Raw genomic sequence first — 18,307 nt, 5'->3', positions numbered from 1 at the left:
CAGTGAGTGGTCAGGGGCCTCCTCAGATATACCCAATATTAAGCAGCCAAAATTTGTACTGCCACACTGCCCTCCCACTACCTACCTACCTACCTACCTACCTACCTACCTACCTACCTACCTACCTACCTACCTATCTATCTATCTATCTATCTATCTATCTATCTATCTATCTATCTACCTTTCTATCTATCTATCTATCTATCTATCTATCTATCTATCTATCTATCTATCTATCTATCTATCTATCTATCTATCTATATAGATTGTTCTGAGTTCGGGTTTTGCCCCATGTAATATTTTGAGTGTCTATGCGACGTTTCGGGGAAATCACAATCACCATCATCAGGCTGAAGTTATAAGCTTTGTGCTGCTGTAAATATAGTTTGTTTGCAACTGTGAAAACAACTATCTATCTACCTACCTACCTACCTACCTACCTTTCTATCTATCTATCTATCTATCTATCTATCTATCTATCTATCTATCTATCTATCTATCTATCTATCTATCTATCTATCTATCTACCTACCTACCTACCTATCTATCTATCTATCTATCTACCTTTCTATCTCTCTCTCCCTCTCTCTCTCTCTCCCTCCCTCCCTACCATCTATCATCTATCATCTACCTACCTACCTACCTACCTATCTATCTATCTATTTGATTTTTTTAATGCCACCCTTCTTCTTAGACTCAGGGCGGCTTACAACATGTTAGCAATAGCACTTCTTAACAGAGCCAGGCTATTGCTCCCACAGTCCAGGTCCTCATTTTACCCACCTCGGAAGGATGGAAGGCTGAGTCAACCTTGAGCCGGTGGTGATATTTGAACTGCTGACCTGCAGATCTAGCAGTCAGCTTTAGTGGCCTGCAGTACTGCACTCTACCTGCTGCGCCACCTCGGCTCTTTTTCAGGTGGTATAATTATCAGGTGGTCTAAAGCAGTGTTTCCCAACCTTGGCAACTTGAAGATATTTGGACTTCAACTCCCAGAATTCCCCAGCCAGCAAATGCTGGCTGGGGAATTCTGGGAGTTGAAGTCCAGATATCAGTTTGGAAACTCCAGATCGTGCAGAATGAAGCTGCGAGAACTATCATGGGCTTTCCTAAATATGCCCATGTTACTCCAACACAATGTGCATTGGTTGCCGATCAGTTTCTGGTCACAATTCAAAGTGTTGGTTATAAAGCCCTTCATGGCACCAGACCAGGATATCTGCGAAACCGTCTTCTGCCGCACGAATCCCAGCGACCAGTTATGTCCCACAGAGTTGGTCTTCTCCGGGTCCCGTCAACTAAACAATGCCGTCTGGCGGGACCCAGGGGAAGAGCCTTCTCTGTGGCGGCTCCGACCCTCTGGAACCAGCTCCCTCCAGAGATCAGAACTGCCCCCACCCTCCTTGCCTTTCGTAAACTCCTTAAAACCCACGTCTGCCGTCAAGCGTGGGGGAACTGAGACATCTTCCCCTGCCTATGTAGTTTTTGTGCATGATATGATTGTATGTATGTTTTTTATACTGGGATTCCTTGCTTTTAGATTTTTAAATGTACAATTGTTATTTTAGCTTCTAATTATTAGATTTGTCATTATATATTGTTTTTATCACTGTTGTGAGCCGCCCTGAGTTTGCGGAGAGGGGCGGCATACAAAGCTAATAAAATAATAATAATAACAAATAATAATAATAATAAGTTGCCAAGGTTGGGAAACACTGGTCTAAAGGACAACCTTCCCATGCATGGTGGAAAGAGAAGGGTCTTCATTCCAATCCTGGACCTTCTTTGATCGGCAGAAGCCCAGCTTCATCTACGAAGGGATGAACTGCATGATGTCTCCACTCTGCTGGTCTCAAACATTACACGTTGCCTTCAAGGGGCTGCGATGGCATCCTGCCTTTCGGAAGCGTGAGATCAAATCTCAAAATGCTTCAACACCATTTCACTAACAGGCCAGGCATGTACTGGTGACCGAGACGAACAACGTGCCACTGAAGTGTGGGGAAACATGGAGGTCCAGGCCCTTGGACACCCAGCGGGCTGCCCTGTCTGCCTGCTCTCGTTACCGCGAGAAGAGTCCTTCCTGGGCAAATGACAGACATATTTTTCTTAGCAAGACGTGTTGCCCTCGGCATTCACCCGGTGAAATTATGCATGCGGATTTCATTTTTGTCTTTTGTTTGCATTGTGTCTCATTGTGCTGGGAAAAAACAATATGTGCTTTAATTAGCAAATATCTGTAAATAATTTACTTGTTTCTCGGTACAACAGAACAATGGGGCAGTTTTCACATAATTGAACATGTGCAGCTGGGTCTTTGCCATATTCCCCCATTGTCTGATATCACAATCAATCAAGACATTATTCACCTTCAACGTTAAAATAATAATAATAATAATAATAATAATAATAATAATAATTTATTAGATTTGTATGCCGCCCCTCTCCAAAGACTCGGGGCGGCTCACAACATAATAATAACACAATGCATTACAAATCCAATAATAAAAATGTAAAACAAATATAAAACATTTATAGCATAACCAATATTATAATAACATCCCCAACTACACAATCATACATATTCAACCCAGTCCATCATACAATAGAGGTCGAAAACATAACAAGGGGTGGGTGGGGGTGGTAATTATCCCCACACCTGGCGACAGAGGTGAGTCTTCAGCATTTTACGGAAGGCGAGGAGGGTGGGGGCTATTCGAATCTCTGGAGGGAGTTGATTCCAGAGGGCCGGGGCCACCACAGAGAAGGCTCTTCCCCTGGGCCCCGCCAACCAACATTGTTTAGTCGACGGGACCCAGAGAAGGCCAACTCTGTGGGACCTAATCGGCCGCTGGGATTCGTGCTGCAGAAGGCGGTCCGATGCCATGTAGGGCTTTATAGGTCATAACCAACACTTTGAATTGTGACCGGAAACTGATCGGCAGCCAGTGCAGGCCGCGGAGTGTTGTTGAGACATGGGCATACCTAGGGAAGCCCACAAATAATAATAATAATAATAATAATAATAATAATAATAATAATAATAATAATAATCACAAAACAGATTCAAACTTAATATCAACCGCTCCAAACTTGACTGTAAAAAATATGACTTTAACAATCGAGTTGTCGAAGCGTGGAACTGATTACTGGACTCAATAGTGTCAACTCTCAACCCACAACATTTCTCCCTTAGACTCTCCACGATCGACCTCTCCAGGTTCCTAAGAGGCCAGTAAGGGGCGTATATAAGTGCACTGATGTGCCTATTGTCCCCTGTCCAATTGTCTTTCCTTATATCATATATCATATATATTCTCTCCTTATCTATCTATCTATCTATCTATCTATCTATCTATCTATCTATCTATCTATCTATCTATCTATCTATCTATATTATATATAGATATATCATATATATTCTCTCCCCCCCATCTACTTCTCTTCTTTTTTACTTTCTATCTTTATATATATTACTTAATGTCTATTCTCTTTCATATGTATTGTATATTGGACAAATAAAAATAAAAATAAAAAAAATAAAAAAATAAAAATAATAACAAGAACAAGAACAAGAACAACAACAACAATAATAATAATAATAATAATTTATTAGACTTGTATGCCACTTCTCTCCGGATAAAATGTGCAGAAGGGACCCAAGTTTTAAACTCTGTCACTCTAACAGCCCCCGGGCAGAATAAATGAATTAGTTTTATGAAAAGGGCACAATAATATCCAAATCATTTTGAAAAAAGAAACCAAAATACTTCGATCCCTAATTTAGATTCGTCCTTAGAGAATAAAACTACCCCCAACAATTATTCAGGGGAAATGTTAGTGGGTTAAGCTACTGAGTCCAACAGTTAGTGATATTTTTTAATAGAATCACATGCATATAATCTCAGGAATATTTATAGGAATCCAGTACTATTCAATGCAGTGTTTCTCAACCTGGTAATGTGTGAATGTCAACTTCCAGAATTCCCCAGCCACATCTGTTATGTGACACTTGGCTGCTGCACCCAAAGCCCATGCAACATCAGCAGCCCTCTTTGAACCCAGACTCAAAAGCCTTAAATTAGAGACCAGAAATGACCAATTGGACCCAGACCAGCTTCTATAAGGTTCAAGCTGGGTGGGGCTGCCATAAAACCACCCTGGAAGTGAAGAAAACCCCCAAGTCCCAGCAAGACCCCTATATCTCTTCCTCTTAAGAATTTGGTATACATTCATAAGAAGCCCTGAACAAAGCCTGGGTATTTTTTGCCCCAAAGGCAATTCAGTAAGTATGATTAAGAATATAAAAAGGAGAATCAATTTATTCAACTTGTGCTTCAGGAATACGGTGGAGCGTAACTAGGCAACTAAAAGTAAAGCATACCCTAAATTAATTTGCCCCTTTGCTTATTTAAAACATTCAATTAAAACATTTTTTTAAAAAACACTTTCCATCTTGCTCAGGATCTTGATATGTTTGAGATGATATGTGCAGAGGCTTTTATTCACTACAACAAGAAATATATATACATACACACACACACACACACACACTATGTGTGTGTGTGTATATGTATATATATTTCTTGTTGTAGTGAATAAAAGCCTCTGCACATATCATCTCAAACATCTGTGTGTGTGTAACATATTTTGCTGATAATGAAAAGGAAGGGTGGCATAAAAATAATATACACTGCTCAAAAAAAAATAAAGGGAACACTCTAAGAACACATCCTAGATCTGAATGAATGAAATATTCTCATGGAATACTTTGTTCTGTACCAAGTTGAATGTGCACAACAGTATGTGAAATGGATCCTTCTCCGCAGACTCAGGGCGGCTCACAGCAAAATAGATACAAAAAATTCAATGTATAAAAAAATCTAATTTATAATAGTAAATTCTAAAACCCAATTCTTAAATACGGTAATCCACATTCATTCCATATACTTTGGCTGGAGCTAGACACAACACTCATAGAAACATAGAAGACTGACGGCAGAAAAAGACCTCATGGTCCATCTAGTCTGCCCTTATACTATTTCCTGTATTTTATCTTAGAGTGGATATATGTTTATCCCAGGCATGTTTAAATTCAGTTACTGTGGATTTACCAACCACGTCTGCTGGAAGTTTGTTCCAAGGATCTACTACTCTTTCAGTGAAATAATATTTTCTCACGTTGCTTTTGATCTTTCCCCCAACTAACTTCAGATTGTGTCCCCTTGTTCTTGTGTTCACTTTCCTATTAAAAACACTTCCCTCCTGAACCTTATTGAACCCTTTAACATATTTAAATGTTTCGATCATGTCCCCCGTTTTCCTTCTGTCCTCCAGACTATACAGATTGAGTTCATTAAGTCTTTCCTGATAGGTTTTATGCTTAAGACCTTCCACCATTCTTGAAGCCCGTCTTTGGACCCGTTCAATTTTGTCAATATCTTTTTGTAGGTGAGGTCTCCAGAACTGAACACAGTATTCCAAATGTGGTCTCACAATCTCCCTCTTCCTGCTTGTTATACCTCTAGCTATGCAGCCAAGCATCCTACTTGCTTTTCCTACTGCCCGACCACACTGCTCACCCATTTTGAGACTGTCAGAAATCACTACCCCTAAATCCTTCTCTTCTGAAGTTTTTGTTAACACAGAACTGCCAATGCAATACTCAGATTGAGGATTCCTTTTCCCCAAGTGCATTATTTTACATTTGGAAACATTAAACTGCAGTTTCCATTGCAGTCCACTCAACTGACTACATATATATTATTTTGTATTTGTATGTTGTATGTTAATTTATTTAAGCTAAATAAAAATTATTATTATTATTTTTTAAAAGATCCCCTCTTTTCCCAAGTTTGTTTCTGGGCAAAGGCTGAGATTGCACCCTATCCAAGGCAAGTAGTAAAAAGCACACTTTTTGCACCATTGCAACTCCACTTTCCAAACTGCTTGGAATTGGTCCAGATGCAGAAACCTTGCAATGTAATTGGTTTTTCTGCCCTCCAAATCTCTCTTTCCCCAATGCATTGGCTGCAATTCCCTTCCTCACTGTTTTGGCAAAGCTGCGACTTTCTTACTGCTCTTAATGCTCAAGAGTCGCTGACCTGCAGCTCCAATTCAGAAAAATGTCGGAGGCGGGGGGGGGGGGGTGTCTCCCCTACCAGAGTCCAGCTTTTTAAGTATGATGGGAACCACCGCCTTTTCTCCTACAAAATAACTTTGGAGATCAAGATAATAATAATAATAATAATAATAATAATAATAATAATAATAATAATAATATTGAAGGCGAAGTGGATAAAGAAAAGACCTGGTCATGGCTTACAAGTGGAACACTCAAAAAGGAGACAGAAGGACTAATACTGGCGGCACAAGAACAGGCCATTAGAACAAATGCTGTCAAAGCCAGAATTGAAAAAACAACAGACGATCCAAAGTGCAGACTCTGTAAAGACACAGATGAAACAATCGATCCCATACTCAGCTGCTGCAAAAAGATCGCACAGACTGACTACAAGCATAGACATGATGCTGTGGCACAGATGATCCACTGGAACTTGTGCCGGAACTACCATTTACCAGTGGCAAAGAACTGGTGGGATCATAAGCCCGGAAAAGTGGTCGAAAATGAGCAAGCAAAACTACTGTGGGACTTCCGACTTCAGACTGACCGAATTCTGAAGCATAACACACCAGACATTGTGATCGTGGAGAAAAAGAAAGTATGGATCATCGACATCGCAATCCCAGGAGACAGCAGAATTGAGGAGAAGCAGCTAGAGAAATTAGTGAAATATGAAGATCCAAAAATCGAGCTGCAACGACTCTGGCATAAGCCAGTGAAAGTGGTCCCAGTGGTACTTGGCATGCTGGGCGCAGCGCCAAAGGATCTCGGCGGACATTTGAAAACTATCGGAATTGACAAAATCTCCACCTGTCAATTGCAAAAGGCCGCTTTACTGGGATCGGCAAACATAATTCGCCACTACATCACGCAGTCCTAGGTGCTTGGGAAGCGCCCGACTGGTGATGAAATACGAAATCCAGCATAGTGATCTCGTTTGCTGTGTTGTACTGACATAATAATAATAATAATAATAATAATAATAATAATAATAATAATAATAATAATAATAATAATCACGCAGTCCTAGGTGCTTGGGAAGCACCCGACTGGTGATGAAATACGAAATCCAGCATAGTGATCTCGTTTGCTGTGTTGTACTGACATAATAATAATAATAATAATAATAATAATAATAATAATAATAATAATAATAATAATCACGCAGTCCTAGGTGCTTGGGAAGCGCCCGACTGGTGATGAAATACGAAATCCAGCATAGTGATCTCGTTTGCTGTGTTGTACTGACATAATAATAATAATAATAATAATAATAATAATAATAACAGCAACAACAACAACAACAACAACAACTACCGGGCCTAGATGCTTCATTGGAACCTGTACCACAACTACCACCTACCAGTGGTAAAGAACTGGTGGGATCATAAACCTGAGAAAGTACTTGAAAACAAGCATGTCAAAATACTTTGGGACTTTCGAATTCAAACTGACAGGGTTTTGGAACACCTTACACCAGACCTCACAATTGTGGAAAAGGGAAAAGGGTGGATCGTTGGTGTCGTCATACCAGGTGACAGTCGAATTGATGAGAAACAACAAGAAAAATGTAGCTGATATCAGGATCTTAAAATTGAACTGCAACAACTCTGGCATAAACCTGTACAGGTTTTTCCCCCTGTTTTTTTAAAAAAATATATTCAATAAAAATATTATTTAAAAAAACAAACAAACTTATAATTCCTTTCTAGTAGACCACTCTGGTTCCAAGCCCTAATTTTCCTCTATGAATAATTTCCATGTCCACGGGCTTAGAAAGGGTTGCAGGGGGCTCCTCTGTTTACTTAAAATGGCTCCATCTCTCTGCTTCGGAAATAGCTGTTAATGTCATTTACATAAAAGAATGATTGCTGCTGTGGTTAAATAACTTGAAATAACTGACTCGTGTGCTGAGAAAGAAGCTAAACTGCTGGGGGTTTTTTTTGGCTTTGCTATGGCGGTGCACTTTTTCTCAATGAGATATTTTATTCCTGTTCTGCCGGGCTATCTGGTGGGAGACTCCCGAAAATTAAAGGGTACAAATTTCGGACACACACACGTTTGAAAATTCAAAACAATGTTCTTTATCACAAAATTCAAAATAAAAGAAGCACTCTTTTTGTATTGCAAAGAGCACTCGTCCCAAAACAACCGGGTAGTTTGTATAAGTCCCTTATCAGTCCTTAAGTACTTAGCTTGCAGCTGTGAAGAAACGTCACAGCCCTCCTTCTTCCATGAAGTGAAACACACACACACACTTTGCTCTGCTTTGGTTTCAAAGGCGTGAAAAATCAACAAACTAAGTCCAGAAAACAGCAACACACGATTCGTGAAGAACTGCGATCAGATACTCTTCCACAACGGCCATACCCACAAGCTGCTATTTATAGCAGCAGCCCTAATTACTGGAGCCCCACCCAAACACAGGTGGCCTCCCTTATTTCCTGTAATATGTTTTTACTTGGTCTCTTCTACGCATAATTCTGCGCTTAGCTTGCAGCTGTGAAGAAACGTCACAGCCCTTCTTCTTCTACAAAGTGAAACACACACACACACTTTGCTCTGCTTTGGTTTCAAAGGCGTGAAAAATCAACAAACAAAGTCCAGAAAACAGCAACACACGATTCCTGAAGAACTGCGATCAGATACTCTTCCACAACGGCCAAACCCACACGCTGCTATTTATAGCAGCAGCCCTAATTACTGGAGCACCACTCAAACACAGGTGGCCTCTCTTATCTTCTGTAATATGTCCTTACTTTGTCTCTTCTACGCATAATTCTGCGCTTGTGTGGGTCCAAGACTTCTTCATCTGAAGCAATGGAAGATAATGAAGATTGACTGCCTGGGCTGTGTGCCAAACCCCCCTCTTCCAAGTCACTCCCACCTTCTTCTTCGTCCAAGGAAACTAAACTCTGAACTGACTCTGTCGGCAATAACACAGGCCTATGACGTGTTGAAGTTTCCCCTGCATCCACCTCCACATTCCCTGGGGCAGGAGCTGGGCCAGAGCCAACCACAACATATTCCCAAGCAATATAAAAACCAAAGATGATACAATCGTTTTGGCTTCTATAAAGAAGATGCTGGAGGAAGTGGAGGGCAAGGATGCTTTTCCAAAGCGGGTAAAGATAGCTCCTTATCCCTCTGGCCCCTACTGGCCCAGCCCCATTGCTCTCTCTGGCATCTTCTCCCAACTTGTAGAGGTCACCCAGGGAATGCAAGAGGTACCAGCGACACTCTCTGTCTGCTTGGTTGGGGGGCAAAGTTGGGGGCAACCCAGTGATGTGCTCCTACAGGTACCATCAGATATTTATTTATTTATTGGATTTGTATGCCACCCCTCTCCGTAGACTCAGGGCGGCTAACAACAGTGGTAAAAAACAGCATGTAACAATCAAATATTAAAACAACTAAAAAAAACCCCCTTATTATAAAACCAAACATACAAACAAACATACCATGCATAAATTGTAAAGGCCCAGGGGGAAAGAATATCTCAGTTCCCCCATGCCTGACGGCAGAGGTGGGTTTTAAGGAGCTTACGAAAGGCGAGGAGGGTGGGGGCAATTTTAATCTCTGGGGGGAGTTGGTTCCCGAGGGCCGGGGAGAAGGCTCTTCCCCTGTGTCCCGCCAAACGACATTGTTTAGTTGACGGGACCCGGAGAAGGCCCACTCTGTGGGACCTAACTGGTCGCTGGGATTCGTGCAGCAGAAGGAGGTCCTGGAGATAATCTGGTCTGGTGCCATGTAGGGCTTTATGCAGAACCGGTAGAAAAATTTTGCATTTTTTTCTTTTTGTCCCTTCTGGGCTCTGGGTATAATAATAATTTATTAATAAGTTATTAGATTTGTATGCCGCCCCTCTCCAAAGACTGTTTTTCCTATCACAGTAAATGAGGTTGAACGTGTATAATTTTAGAAGAGCTGTGTTTTTGTGTGTGTGTATACACATATAGTTTATATAGTAGGTAATGTATATTTTTGTGTGCCTGTGTGTAATATGTATGTACACATATGGCATATATACATAGAATTAAATAGTATATTTTGGATGTTCAGTAAAAGCAAATAGATAGGGAAATTGTATCTCTCTGGGGCGAGGAGAAGCTAGGCACCGTAACTCTAACCCTTGATGTGAGTGACGTCAAGTTGGCCACTTTTAAGCCAGTCACATGACCTTTAAGCCACTCCCCTGGTCACGTGATCATCAAGTCACTCCCTCCAGGTCACATGGCCGGCATGCCACACCCACAAAATAAGCCATGCCCACAGTATACAGTGATCCCCCGAGTTTCGCGCTCTCGATCATTGCTAATCGCTATATCGCGATTTTTCCACCCGGAAGTAAAAACACCATCTGCTCATGCGCGCCCCTTTTTTCTATGGCCACGCATGCGTAGATGGTGGAGTTTGCGTTCCCCGGCTTCCCTGGGTCTTCCCCCTCTTGCTGGCGGGAGGGCGAGCGGCGGGCATCAGCGAGGAGCCGGGGTTTCCCCTTTGCGTGGGCGGCCAGTAAGACCCCAGCGCCGCTTCCCAGCTGAGTCCCGAAACCAAACGCGGAAGTTCGCCTTTGCCGTCTGGCTTCAGGACTCAGTTGGGAAGCGGCGCGAGCGAACGGCGTGGGCGGGCGAGCGGCAGCGAGGAGTTTGCGTGGGCGGTGGGGAAACCCCAGCGCCGCTTCCCAGCTGAGTCCCGAAGCCAAACGCGGAAGTTCGCCTTTGCCTTCTGGCTTCAGGACTCAGCTGGGAAGCGGCGCGAGCGAACGGCGTGGGCGGGCGAAGGGCGGGCGAGCGGCGGACAAGCGGCGGCGGACAAGACAAGCGGCAGGCGCGGCAGCAGCGAGGAGTTTGCGTGGGCGGCGGGGAAACCCCAATCTTCGGCTCCTCGCTGCTGCGGCGGAAGTAAAAACACCATCTGCGCATGCGCAGATGGTGTTTTTACTTCCGCACCGCTACTTCGCGAAGAATCGATTGTCGCGAGGGGTCCTGGAACGGAACCCTCGCGATAATCGGGGGACCACTGTAGTAGTAAAACCTTTTTGCAGCTCTTCACTGGGGCAACCTCTCCAGGATAAAAACGTCAATATCTCAGACACACCCTTTAAAGTTCCCAGCCAAAGACGCCAAGGGATCCCTACAAGCAAATCCAGCTGCTCTTCCTCTGCGTCTGTGGAGGAGCAAAGAGGAGAGCCCTTGGCGCAAGGCAACCAAGGAGAGCTGGGGTGGCACAGCAGGTAAAGAAGCTGACTGTGGATCTGCAGGTCAGCGGTTCAAATCTCATCACCGGCTCAAGGTTGACTCAGCCTTCCATCCTTCAGAGGTGGGTAAAATGAGGACCCAGGTTGTGGGGGCAATAGCCTAGCTCAGTTAAAAAGTGCTATTGCTAACATGTTGTAAGCCGCCCTGAGTCTAAGGAGAAGGGCGGCATAAAAATCAAATAAATAAAATAAATAAATAAAATAAACATCCCATTCTGTAGTGTTGGATTAATTTTCAGCCGTGTCCATACCATGTGATGGTGAGATGATCATTAAGGCAATATTAAAATAATAATAACAACAATCCAAAACATTAACAACAATAACAACAACAACAACAACAACAACAACAACAATAATTTATTAGGTTTGTATGCCGCCCCTCTCCGTAGACTCGGGGCGGCTCACAACAATGACAAAAAAAAAATATAGAGCGTAACAAATCTAATAATTAAAAGAAAACATCTAAAAACCCATCATTTAAAAAACCATGCAACACAAGCATACCATACATAAAACTCTACAAGCCTGGGAGTGATGATTTTTGGCCTACTTTACTTCCCATCCTTTCATTAAAAACAAGGCCTGATTGGGTTATAAATATTCACTGCAAGGAATGTCATCTTTGCCTATTTATCTATCTAAAATTTCAGCTCATCGCTTGCAGGGCTCCATTATCTGGTCCTTCAGAGGGAGAAGGAAGACTTTTTGGGACACAAGTTGTGCCCCCCTGGGAAGGATCCTTTGCACCTGCTTCTGAAAAGGGTGTGTGTTTGTGTGTGTGTGACATTCCGAAACAATTAAATGAACCCATAGGTGACAGACCAGGCTGGAGAGACAACAGACCAATATAGTGGTACCTCGAAAGAGGCGGCACACAAATCAAATAAATAATAATAATAATAATAATAATAATAATAATAATAATTATTATTATTATTTATCATCATCATCATCATCATCATCATCATTATTATTACCTCTACTTAAGAACTTAATTCGTTCCGTGACCAGGTTCTTAAATAGAAAAGTTTGTAAGTAGAAGCAGTTTTTCCCATAGGAATCAATGTAAAAGCAAATAATGCATGCAAACCCATTAGGAAAGAAATAAAAGCTCGGAATTTGGGCGGGAGGAGGAGGAGGAGGAGGAAGAAGAGGAGGAGGACAGTCGCTGCCGAAGGAAGAAAGTGAGATGAGGGGAATCAAAAAAATCCAAAACTTTAAGGCTTAAATGAAAAAAAAGAGGGACTCTGAGACAGCGAGGAGGAGCATGCGCCTCCCATACACCCAACGCAAGGCTGCCTCCCATGCACTGCACCAGAGAGAGAAGCCCAGGGGGGAATGGCAAGAAACTGGCCGGGCCTTCGTGCTGCTCTCAAATTTCCTGGGAAATTTTTCCCGGCTCGGGTTCTTAAGTAGAAAATGGTTCTTGAGAAGAGGCAAAAAAAATCTTGAACACCCAGTTCTTATCTAGAAAAGTTCTTAAGGCGTTCTTAGGTAGAGATACCGCTGAACCAAGAACAGTGATGGCAAACCATTTTCTTCTTGCGTGCCAAAAATGGGAGAGCGTATACGCATTAGCATGTTCATGTGCCAACACGCAACCTCCACCCGGGCATGGGGCTCCCGCCGTGTCAAGCCGTTTTTCACCGTCAGGTTTCCCTGAAGCCTCCAGAGGGCAAAAAGCTGCCCAATGGGCAGACCGGAAGTCCGTTTTTCCGAACTTCTGGTTTGTCCGTTGGGCTGTTTTTCACCCTCCGGAGGCATCAGGGAAGCCTCCTCAAGCCTCAGGAGGGCAAAAAGGGCCTCCCACAAGGCCAAAAATAAGCTGGTCAGTGCACACTTGCGCACTGGAGCTGACATAGGACAATGCCTCGCGGGCCTTCAGATATGGCTCCATGTGCCACCAGTGCATGGATGCCATAGGTTCACCACCACTGACCTAGAATCTGACAACCTTCCTATATGCAGGTGAGTCTAAAGATTCTACCAGAAACAATTCAGGCACAGTTGCACTGGCTCTGGACCATCTTTCTTTATCAGGGCTTTTTGAGGGAGACCAAGGAGTGACCCCCTTCCCCCCCCCCCATAACTCTGCCTTATCACCAGCAGTGGGCTACGACCTGGAACTGCAGCAGCTTGTAAGTTCTTGCGAGACCAGCGCAATTTGCATTGGTTGCCGATCAGTTTCCGATCACAATTCAAAGTGTTGGTTATGACCTATAAAGCCCTTCATGGCACCGGACCAGATTATCTCAGGGACTGCCTTCTGCTGCACGAATCCCAGCGACCAGTTAGGTCCCACAGAGTGGGTCTTCTCCGGGTCCTGTCAACTAAAGAATGTCGCTTGGTGGGACCCAGGGGAAGAGCCTACTCTGTGGCGGCCCCGGCCACCTGGAACCAACTCCCCCCAAAGATTAGATTAGAATTGCCCCCACCCTCCTTGCCTTTCGTAAGCTGCTTAAAACCCACCTCTGCCGTCAGGCGTGGGGGAATTGAGACCCTCTTCCCCCGAGGCCTTTACAATTCTATGCATGGTATGTATGTATGTATGTTTGGTTCTTTTATATTAATGGGCTTTTAATTATTTCTAACATCAGACTACTATTGTACACTGCTTTAGTGTTGCTGTTAGCCTCCCCAAGTCTCCGGAGAGGGGCGGCATACAAATCCAATGAATGAATGAATGAATGAATGAATGAATGAATGAATGAATGAATAAAATAAATAAATAAATAAATAAATAAATAAATAAATAAATAAATAAATAAATAAATAAATAAATAAATAAATAATAAATAAATAACATTTTGCTGCTGCACCTGTGGAGGGTAGCAAAATCGCGTACGGAGCCGAAACATGGGTGCAATTTTCCTACCTGCCCAGGTGCAGCAGCAATATCGCGCAATATGAGCCATGGCGGCGAGCGCAATTAGCGTTCCGGCTCGTAGCCCATCGCTGCTTATCACCAACCACCCAGAGCCTCGGTGGCGCAGTGGTTAGAGTCAGAGGAGGGCTGCTAAGATGGAACGGTGATGTGTGCTCGCCTCTGTGGCTCTGAGTGCTAGCGGAGTCCATCCCAATTATGTTATGGCACCTGGGCAGGTAGCGAAATGACGCGGGGACACACAGGTGTGTCCACGTGCGATTTTGCTACCTGCTTAAGTGCCGTAGCATAATTGCGCTGGACTCTGCTAGCACGGGCGCACCTGTGTATCCGCGTGCGGTTTCCCTACTTGCCGGGGTGGCGCAGCAGGTAGAGTGCTGTACTGCAAGCCACTGAAGCTGACTGTAGATCTGTAGGTCAGCGGTTCAAATCTCATCACCGGCTCAAGGTTGACTCAGCCTTCCATCCTTCCGAGGTGGGTAAAATGAGGACCCGGATTGTGGGGGCAATAGCCTTGCTCTGTTACAAAGTGCTATTGCTAACATGATGTAAGCTGCCCTGAGTCTAAGGAGAAGGGCAGCATAAAAATGAATGAATGAATGAATGAATGAATGAATGAATGAATGAATAAATAAATAATTAATTAATTAATTGCTCTGGACTCCGCTAGCACTCAGAGCCACAGGGGACAGCATACCTCATCTTTCCACCTTAGCAGCCCACCTCTGGTTAGAGTGCAGTACTGCAAGCTACTTCTGCTATTCACCGTCTGCCAGCAGTTTAGCAGATCGAACCTCATAGGCTCAAGGTCGACTCAGCCTTCCATCCTTCCAAGGTGGGTAAAATGGGGACCGGATTGTTGAGGGACAATAGGTTTACTCTCTGCAAACCGCTTTTAAAGGGCTGTAAAGCACTGCCAAGCGGTATATAAGTCGACATGCTATAGCTAGTTGGAAGGAAGAACTTCCTAAAGCCAACTAGTGCCCGGGGATAGCGCCCCCCAGGGCCCCCGGGGGACTCCCGGGCTTCGAAAGCAGAGGGGCGACGGAGGGTCCCACACGCTCCCTTTCCCCACGCCGCGAAAGGGGGAAGAGCCGCGCAGCGGAGGAACCGGGCTGGAAGCTCCGGTTGCTCATCTTTGGCTTGCCGGACAAGGTCAGGGCGAGTCGCCGGAGCTCCCGCGGGGAGACGCCGAAGGAGAGCCCGCCTGCCCGCTCGCCCAGCCGCGCTACCTGCCTACCAAGGAAGCCCGGCCTGGATTGATCGATTTGATGTGTATGCCACTCATCTCTCTCTCTCTAGGGACTCTATTAAAACGGTATTAAAGCCTCTAAATTACTCCGGAGCTCCTGCCAGCCCAGCGTCCGCCTCTCCTCCCACCCAAGCCCGGCCAAAGGCGCAACCGGCCGCCCTGCGAGACTCTCCCCAGCCGCCCATCCCTCCCTCCGCGTGGGCATCCCGGCAAGGGCTCCGGTGGCTTGGCTGCTGCCCCCCCCCCCCCCGCCTCGCCATGGAGGCTGCCGAGCTGTCCTTGCCGGTACCTGTCATCCAGGACTGGGTCCCCCCGACCGATTCCGCCGGGCGTCTTTGGCTAGCTCGCTCCAGCCGGCCCGCCTTTGGGAACGCGGCCCTTCCATCCCTGACCTCCTCCGTGACCAGGTGAAGAAGGAGCTCCAGGGACGGCCGAGGGGAGGGCGGGCCCCGGTGTCTGCCCCCATCCCAGCTGACGAGGAGGCCGGAACAGGGCGAGATGGAGGCGGCAGGCAAGATCACCTCCGCCCGGGCGCAATCCCGGCTGACAGGCGGGCTGGCTGGGGGGCTGCGAGGGGGGCTTCCCTGGCGCAGGGACTCTGCAGCTTTCCTCCACCCCCGGGGGGGGGGGAAGGTGCCCACCGTCCCGCCGCCCCGCTCTGCGCGCACACCCATACATGAATTTACCCCTTTGCTTATTTAAAATATTCCAATTAAAACATTAGAAAAAAACACTCAATTTTGCTCAGGATCTGGATATGTTTGAGGCGCACACACACACCCTTCCACCGACCCCCATCTCAAGGAAGACACCCCCCGGTGGTGCCATCGGAGATGGGTTACTAAGGTGAAACGGGGGCGAGTGCTGGCCCCCAGTGGAGTCCAGCGCAATTACGCCACGGCGCCTGGGCAGGTAGCAAAATCGCGCGCGTCCGGGCGCACCTGCGCGTCCGCGCGCGATTGTGCTACCTGCCCAGGTGCCGTGGCGTAATTGCGCTGGACTCTAGTGGGGGTCAGCAGCCGCGCCCCCCCCCCCGTGCCACCTTAGCAGCCCACCTCTGGATGCCCCACCAACCAACCGACCGACCGACCCACCTCGCCATGCTGGTTCCTCCGTCCCTGCGGCGTGTCCTCCGGGAGGAAATAAAGTTTGGAGCTGGAGAAAAGTTGCCGGGAGCTCCGTTCCTCCCAGAGCAGCTGGAGCTCGGCTACGCAGAGGGGGTCGCCGGGCCGGCAGCGCACCAAGAAGAAATCGCCCAGCGAGAGGATCCGCGGCCGTCCGTCCAGGTGGAGCTGAAACGCCTTGTAGAAAATGTACTGTCCGTGCAGCCCGCACGGCGAGCCGACCCACTGCAAGAGGCGGCGGGGGGAGGGGAAGAGGGGCAGGCGGAAGGGAGGGGAGGGAGGGAGTGAGAGCCAGAGAGCGAGAGAGGAGAGAGAGGGGGGAAGGAGGGAGGGAGGGAGAGAGGGAGGGAGGGAGAGAGAGAAGGGGGAGAGAGAGAGAGAGGAAGAGAGAGAGAGAGAGAGGAAGGGAGAGAGGGAGGGAGGGAGAGAGAGGAAGGGAGGGAAGGAGAGAAAGAGAGAAAGAGAGGAAGAGAGAGAGAGAGGGAGGGAGGGAAGGAGAGAGAGAGAAGGAGAGAGGGATGGAGAAAGAGGGAGGGAGGGAGAGAGAAAAGGAGGGAGAGGGAGGGAGGGAGAGAGGAGAGAGAGGGAGGAAAAGAGAAAGAGAGAGGGAGGGAGAGAGGAGGAAAGAGGGAGTGAGGGAAGGAGAGAGAGAGAACGAGGGAGGGAGGGATAAAAAGAGAGGGAGGGGGAGAGTGAGAGAGAGGGAGGGAGGAAGAGAGAAGCATCAGCCCCCGCAGAGCCACCTCCAAAACACGCGCCCTCCCCCTCCCTCCTTCCCCTCCCTCCCTCGGCCGCCGGATCGGGTCGGGTCGGGTCTAAGGCCAGGCGGGGCGGGGGCTGCGGGCTGGCCGGCTGCCCTCTGTCTGTCCCCCCCACCTCTTTCCAGCAGGCACCCCCCCACCACCCATCCCGTCCCCATAAGGGGCCGAGGCAGCCCGGGAGGAAAAGCAGCTGCCCGAGGGAGGCGGTGGAGGGGGGGGGGAGAAAGTTGGGGGAAAGTTTGGGGCGCCCTGGGAGGGGTGGGGGGCGCGCCGGGGCGGAGGCCCGAAATTACCTGGACTGAATCGGGCTCCATCTCGACGCTCTGAAATTGATTGAACTCAACATTCTCCAAACTTGTTGGCTCGAATGGATCGCATCAGGTCCTGGCAGGGAAAAACGGGCTCCCCTCCCCGCCGACGTCGGCCAGCCTCGCTCCCGGAGCCCGGAGCCTCGAGCCCGGCCCGGCTCGGAGAGCCCCCGACGCCCCGACGCGCCTCCCGACGCCTCCCCATCGCCTGGCCCGGGGCTGCGATCCGGGGGCCCCCCTTCCGCGCCCGGCGATGCGGTTCCAAAGCGCTCTTGCGAGGGGGCGACCGGGCACTGCAGGTGGATGGTCCTCCTTCCTTAGCACCTCAAGGCGTCCGAATCCCTCCGGCCGGCGCCTTCTCCTCCCGGCCCGCCGGGCCCCCGCGCGCCCAGCCCGCCCGCCTCTCCATTTTGCCGAACCGAAAGGCGGTCTGGTGAAGTCTTCATCTGACAGGACCTGCTTGTATATCTCTAATATAAAGAACATTTCCTGCCGGGAGTCGGAGGCGCTGTTCTTCTTTCGCATTCTCTCCAGCAGATTTGCTTTTATTAGAACATGTAGATTGGCCCGATAGTTCAATTACGTTTCCTT

General features: G+C 47.0%; 1 protein-coding gene across 1 annotated transcript in view; it reads right to left on the bottom strand.

The window, feature by feature from the left end:
• ARID5B (AT-rich interaction domain 5B) overlaps window positions 1-17,804 on the bottom strand; it is a 207,688-nt gene extending 189,884 nt beyond the window's left edge. The window contains exons 1-2 of the mRNA XM_070752083.1: window positions 17,702-17,804; window positions 16,618-16,872 (exon numbers count right to left, since the gene is read on the bottom strand). Of these exons, the coding sequence (XP_070608184.1) occupies window positions 16,618-16,872; window positions 17,702-17,722 (276 nt within the window). The 5' untranslated portion in view covers window positions 17,723-17,804. The remainder of the gene's footprint in view (window positions 1-16,617; window positions 16,873-17,701) is intronic.
• Between the last annotated feature and the right edge of the window lie 503 nt (window positions 17,805-18,307).

The sequence above is a fragment of the Erythrolamprus reginae genome, chromosome 5 (genome assembly GCF_031021105.1).
Source record: "Erythrolamprus reginae isolate rEryReg1 chromosome 5, rEryReg1.hap1, whole genome shotgun sequence".
Lineage (NCBI taxonomy): Eukaryota > Metazoa > Chordata > Lepidosauria > Squamata > Dipsadidae > Erythrolamprus > Erythrolamprus reginae.
Note: the sequence above shows the minus strand (reverse complement) of the source record. Positions and strands in the feature narration are given on the sequence as shown.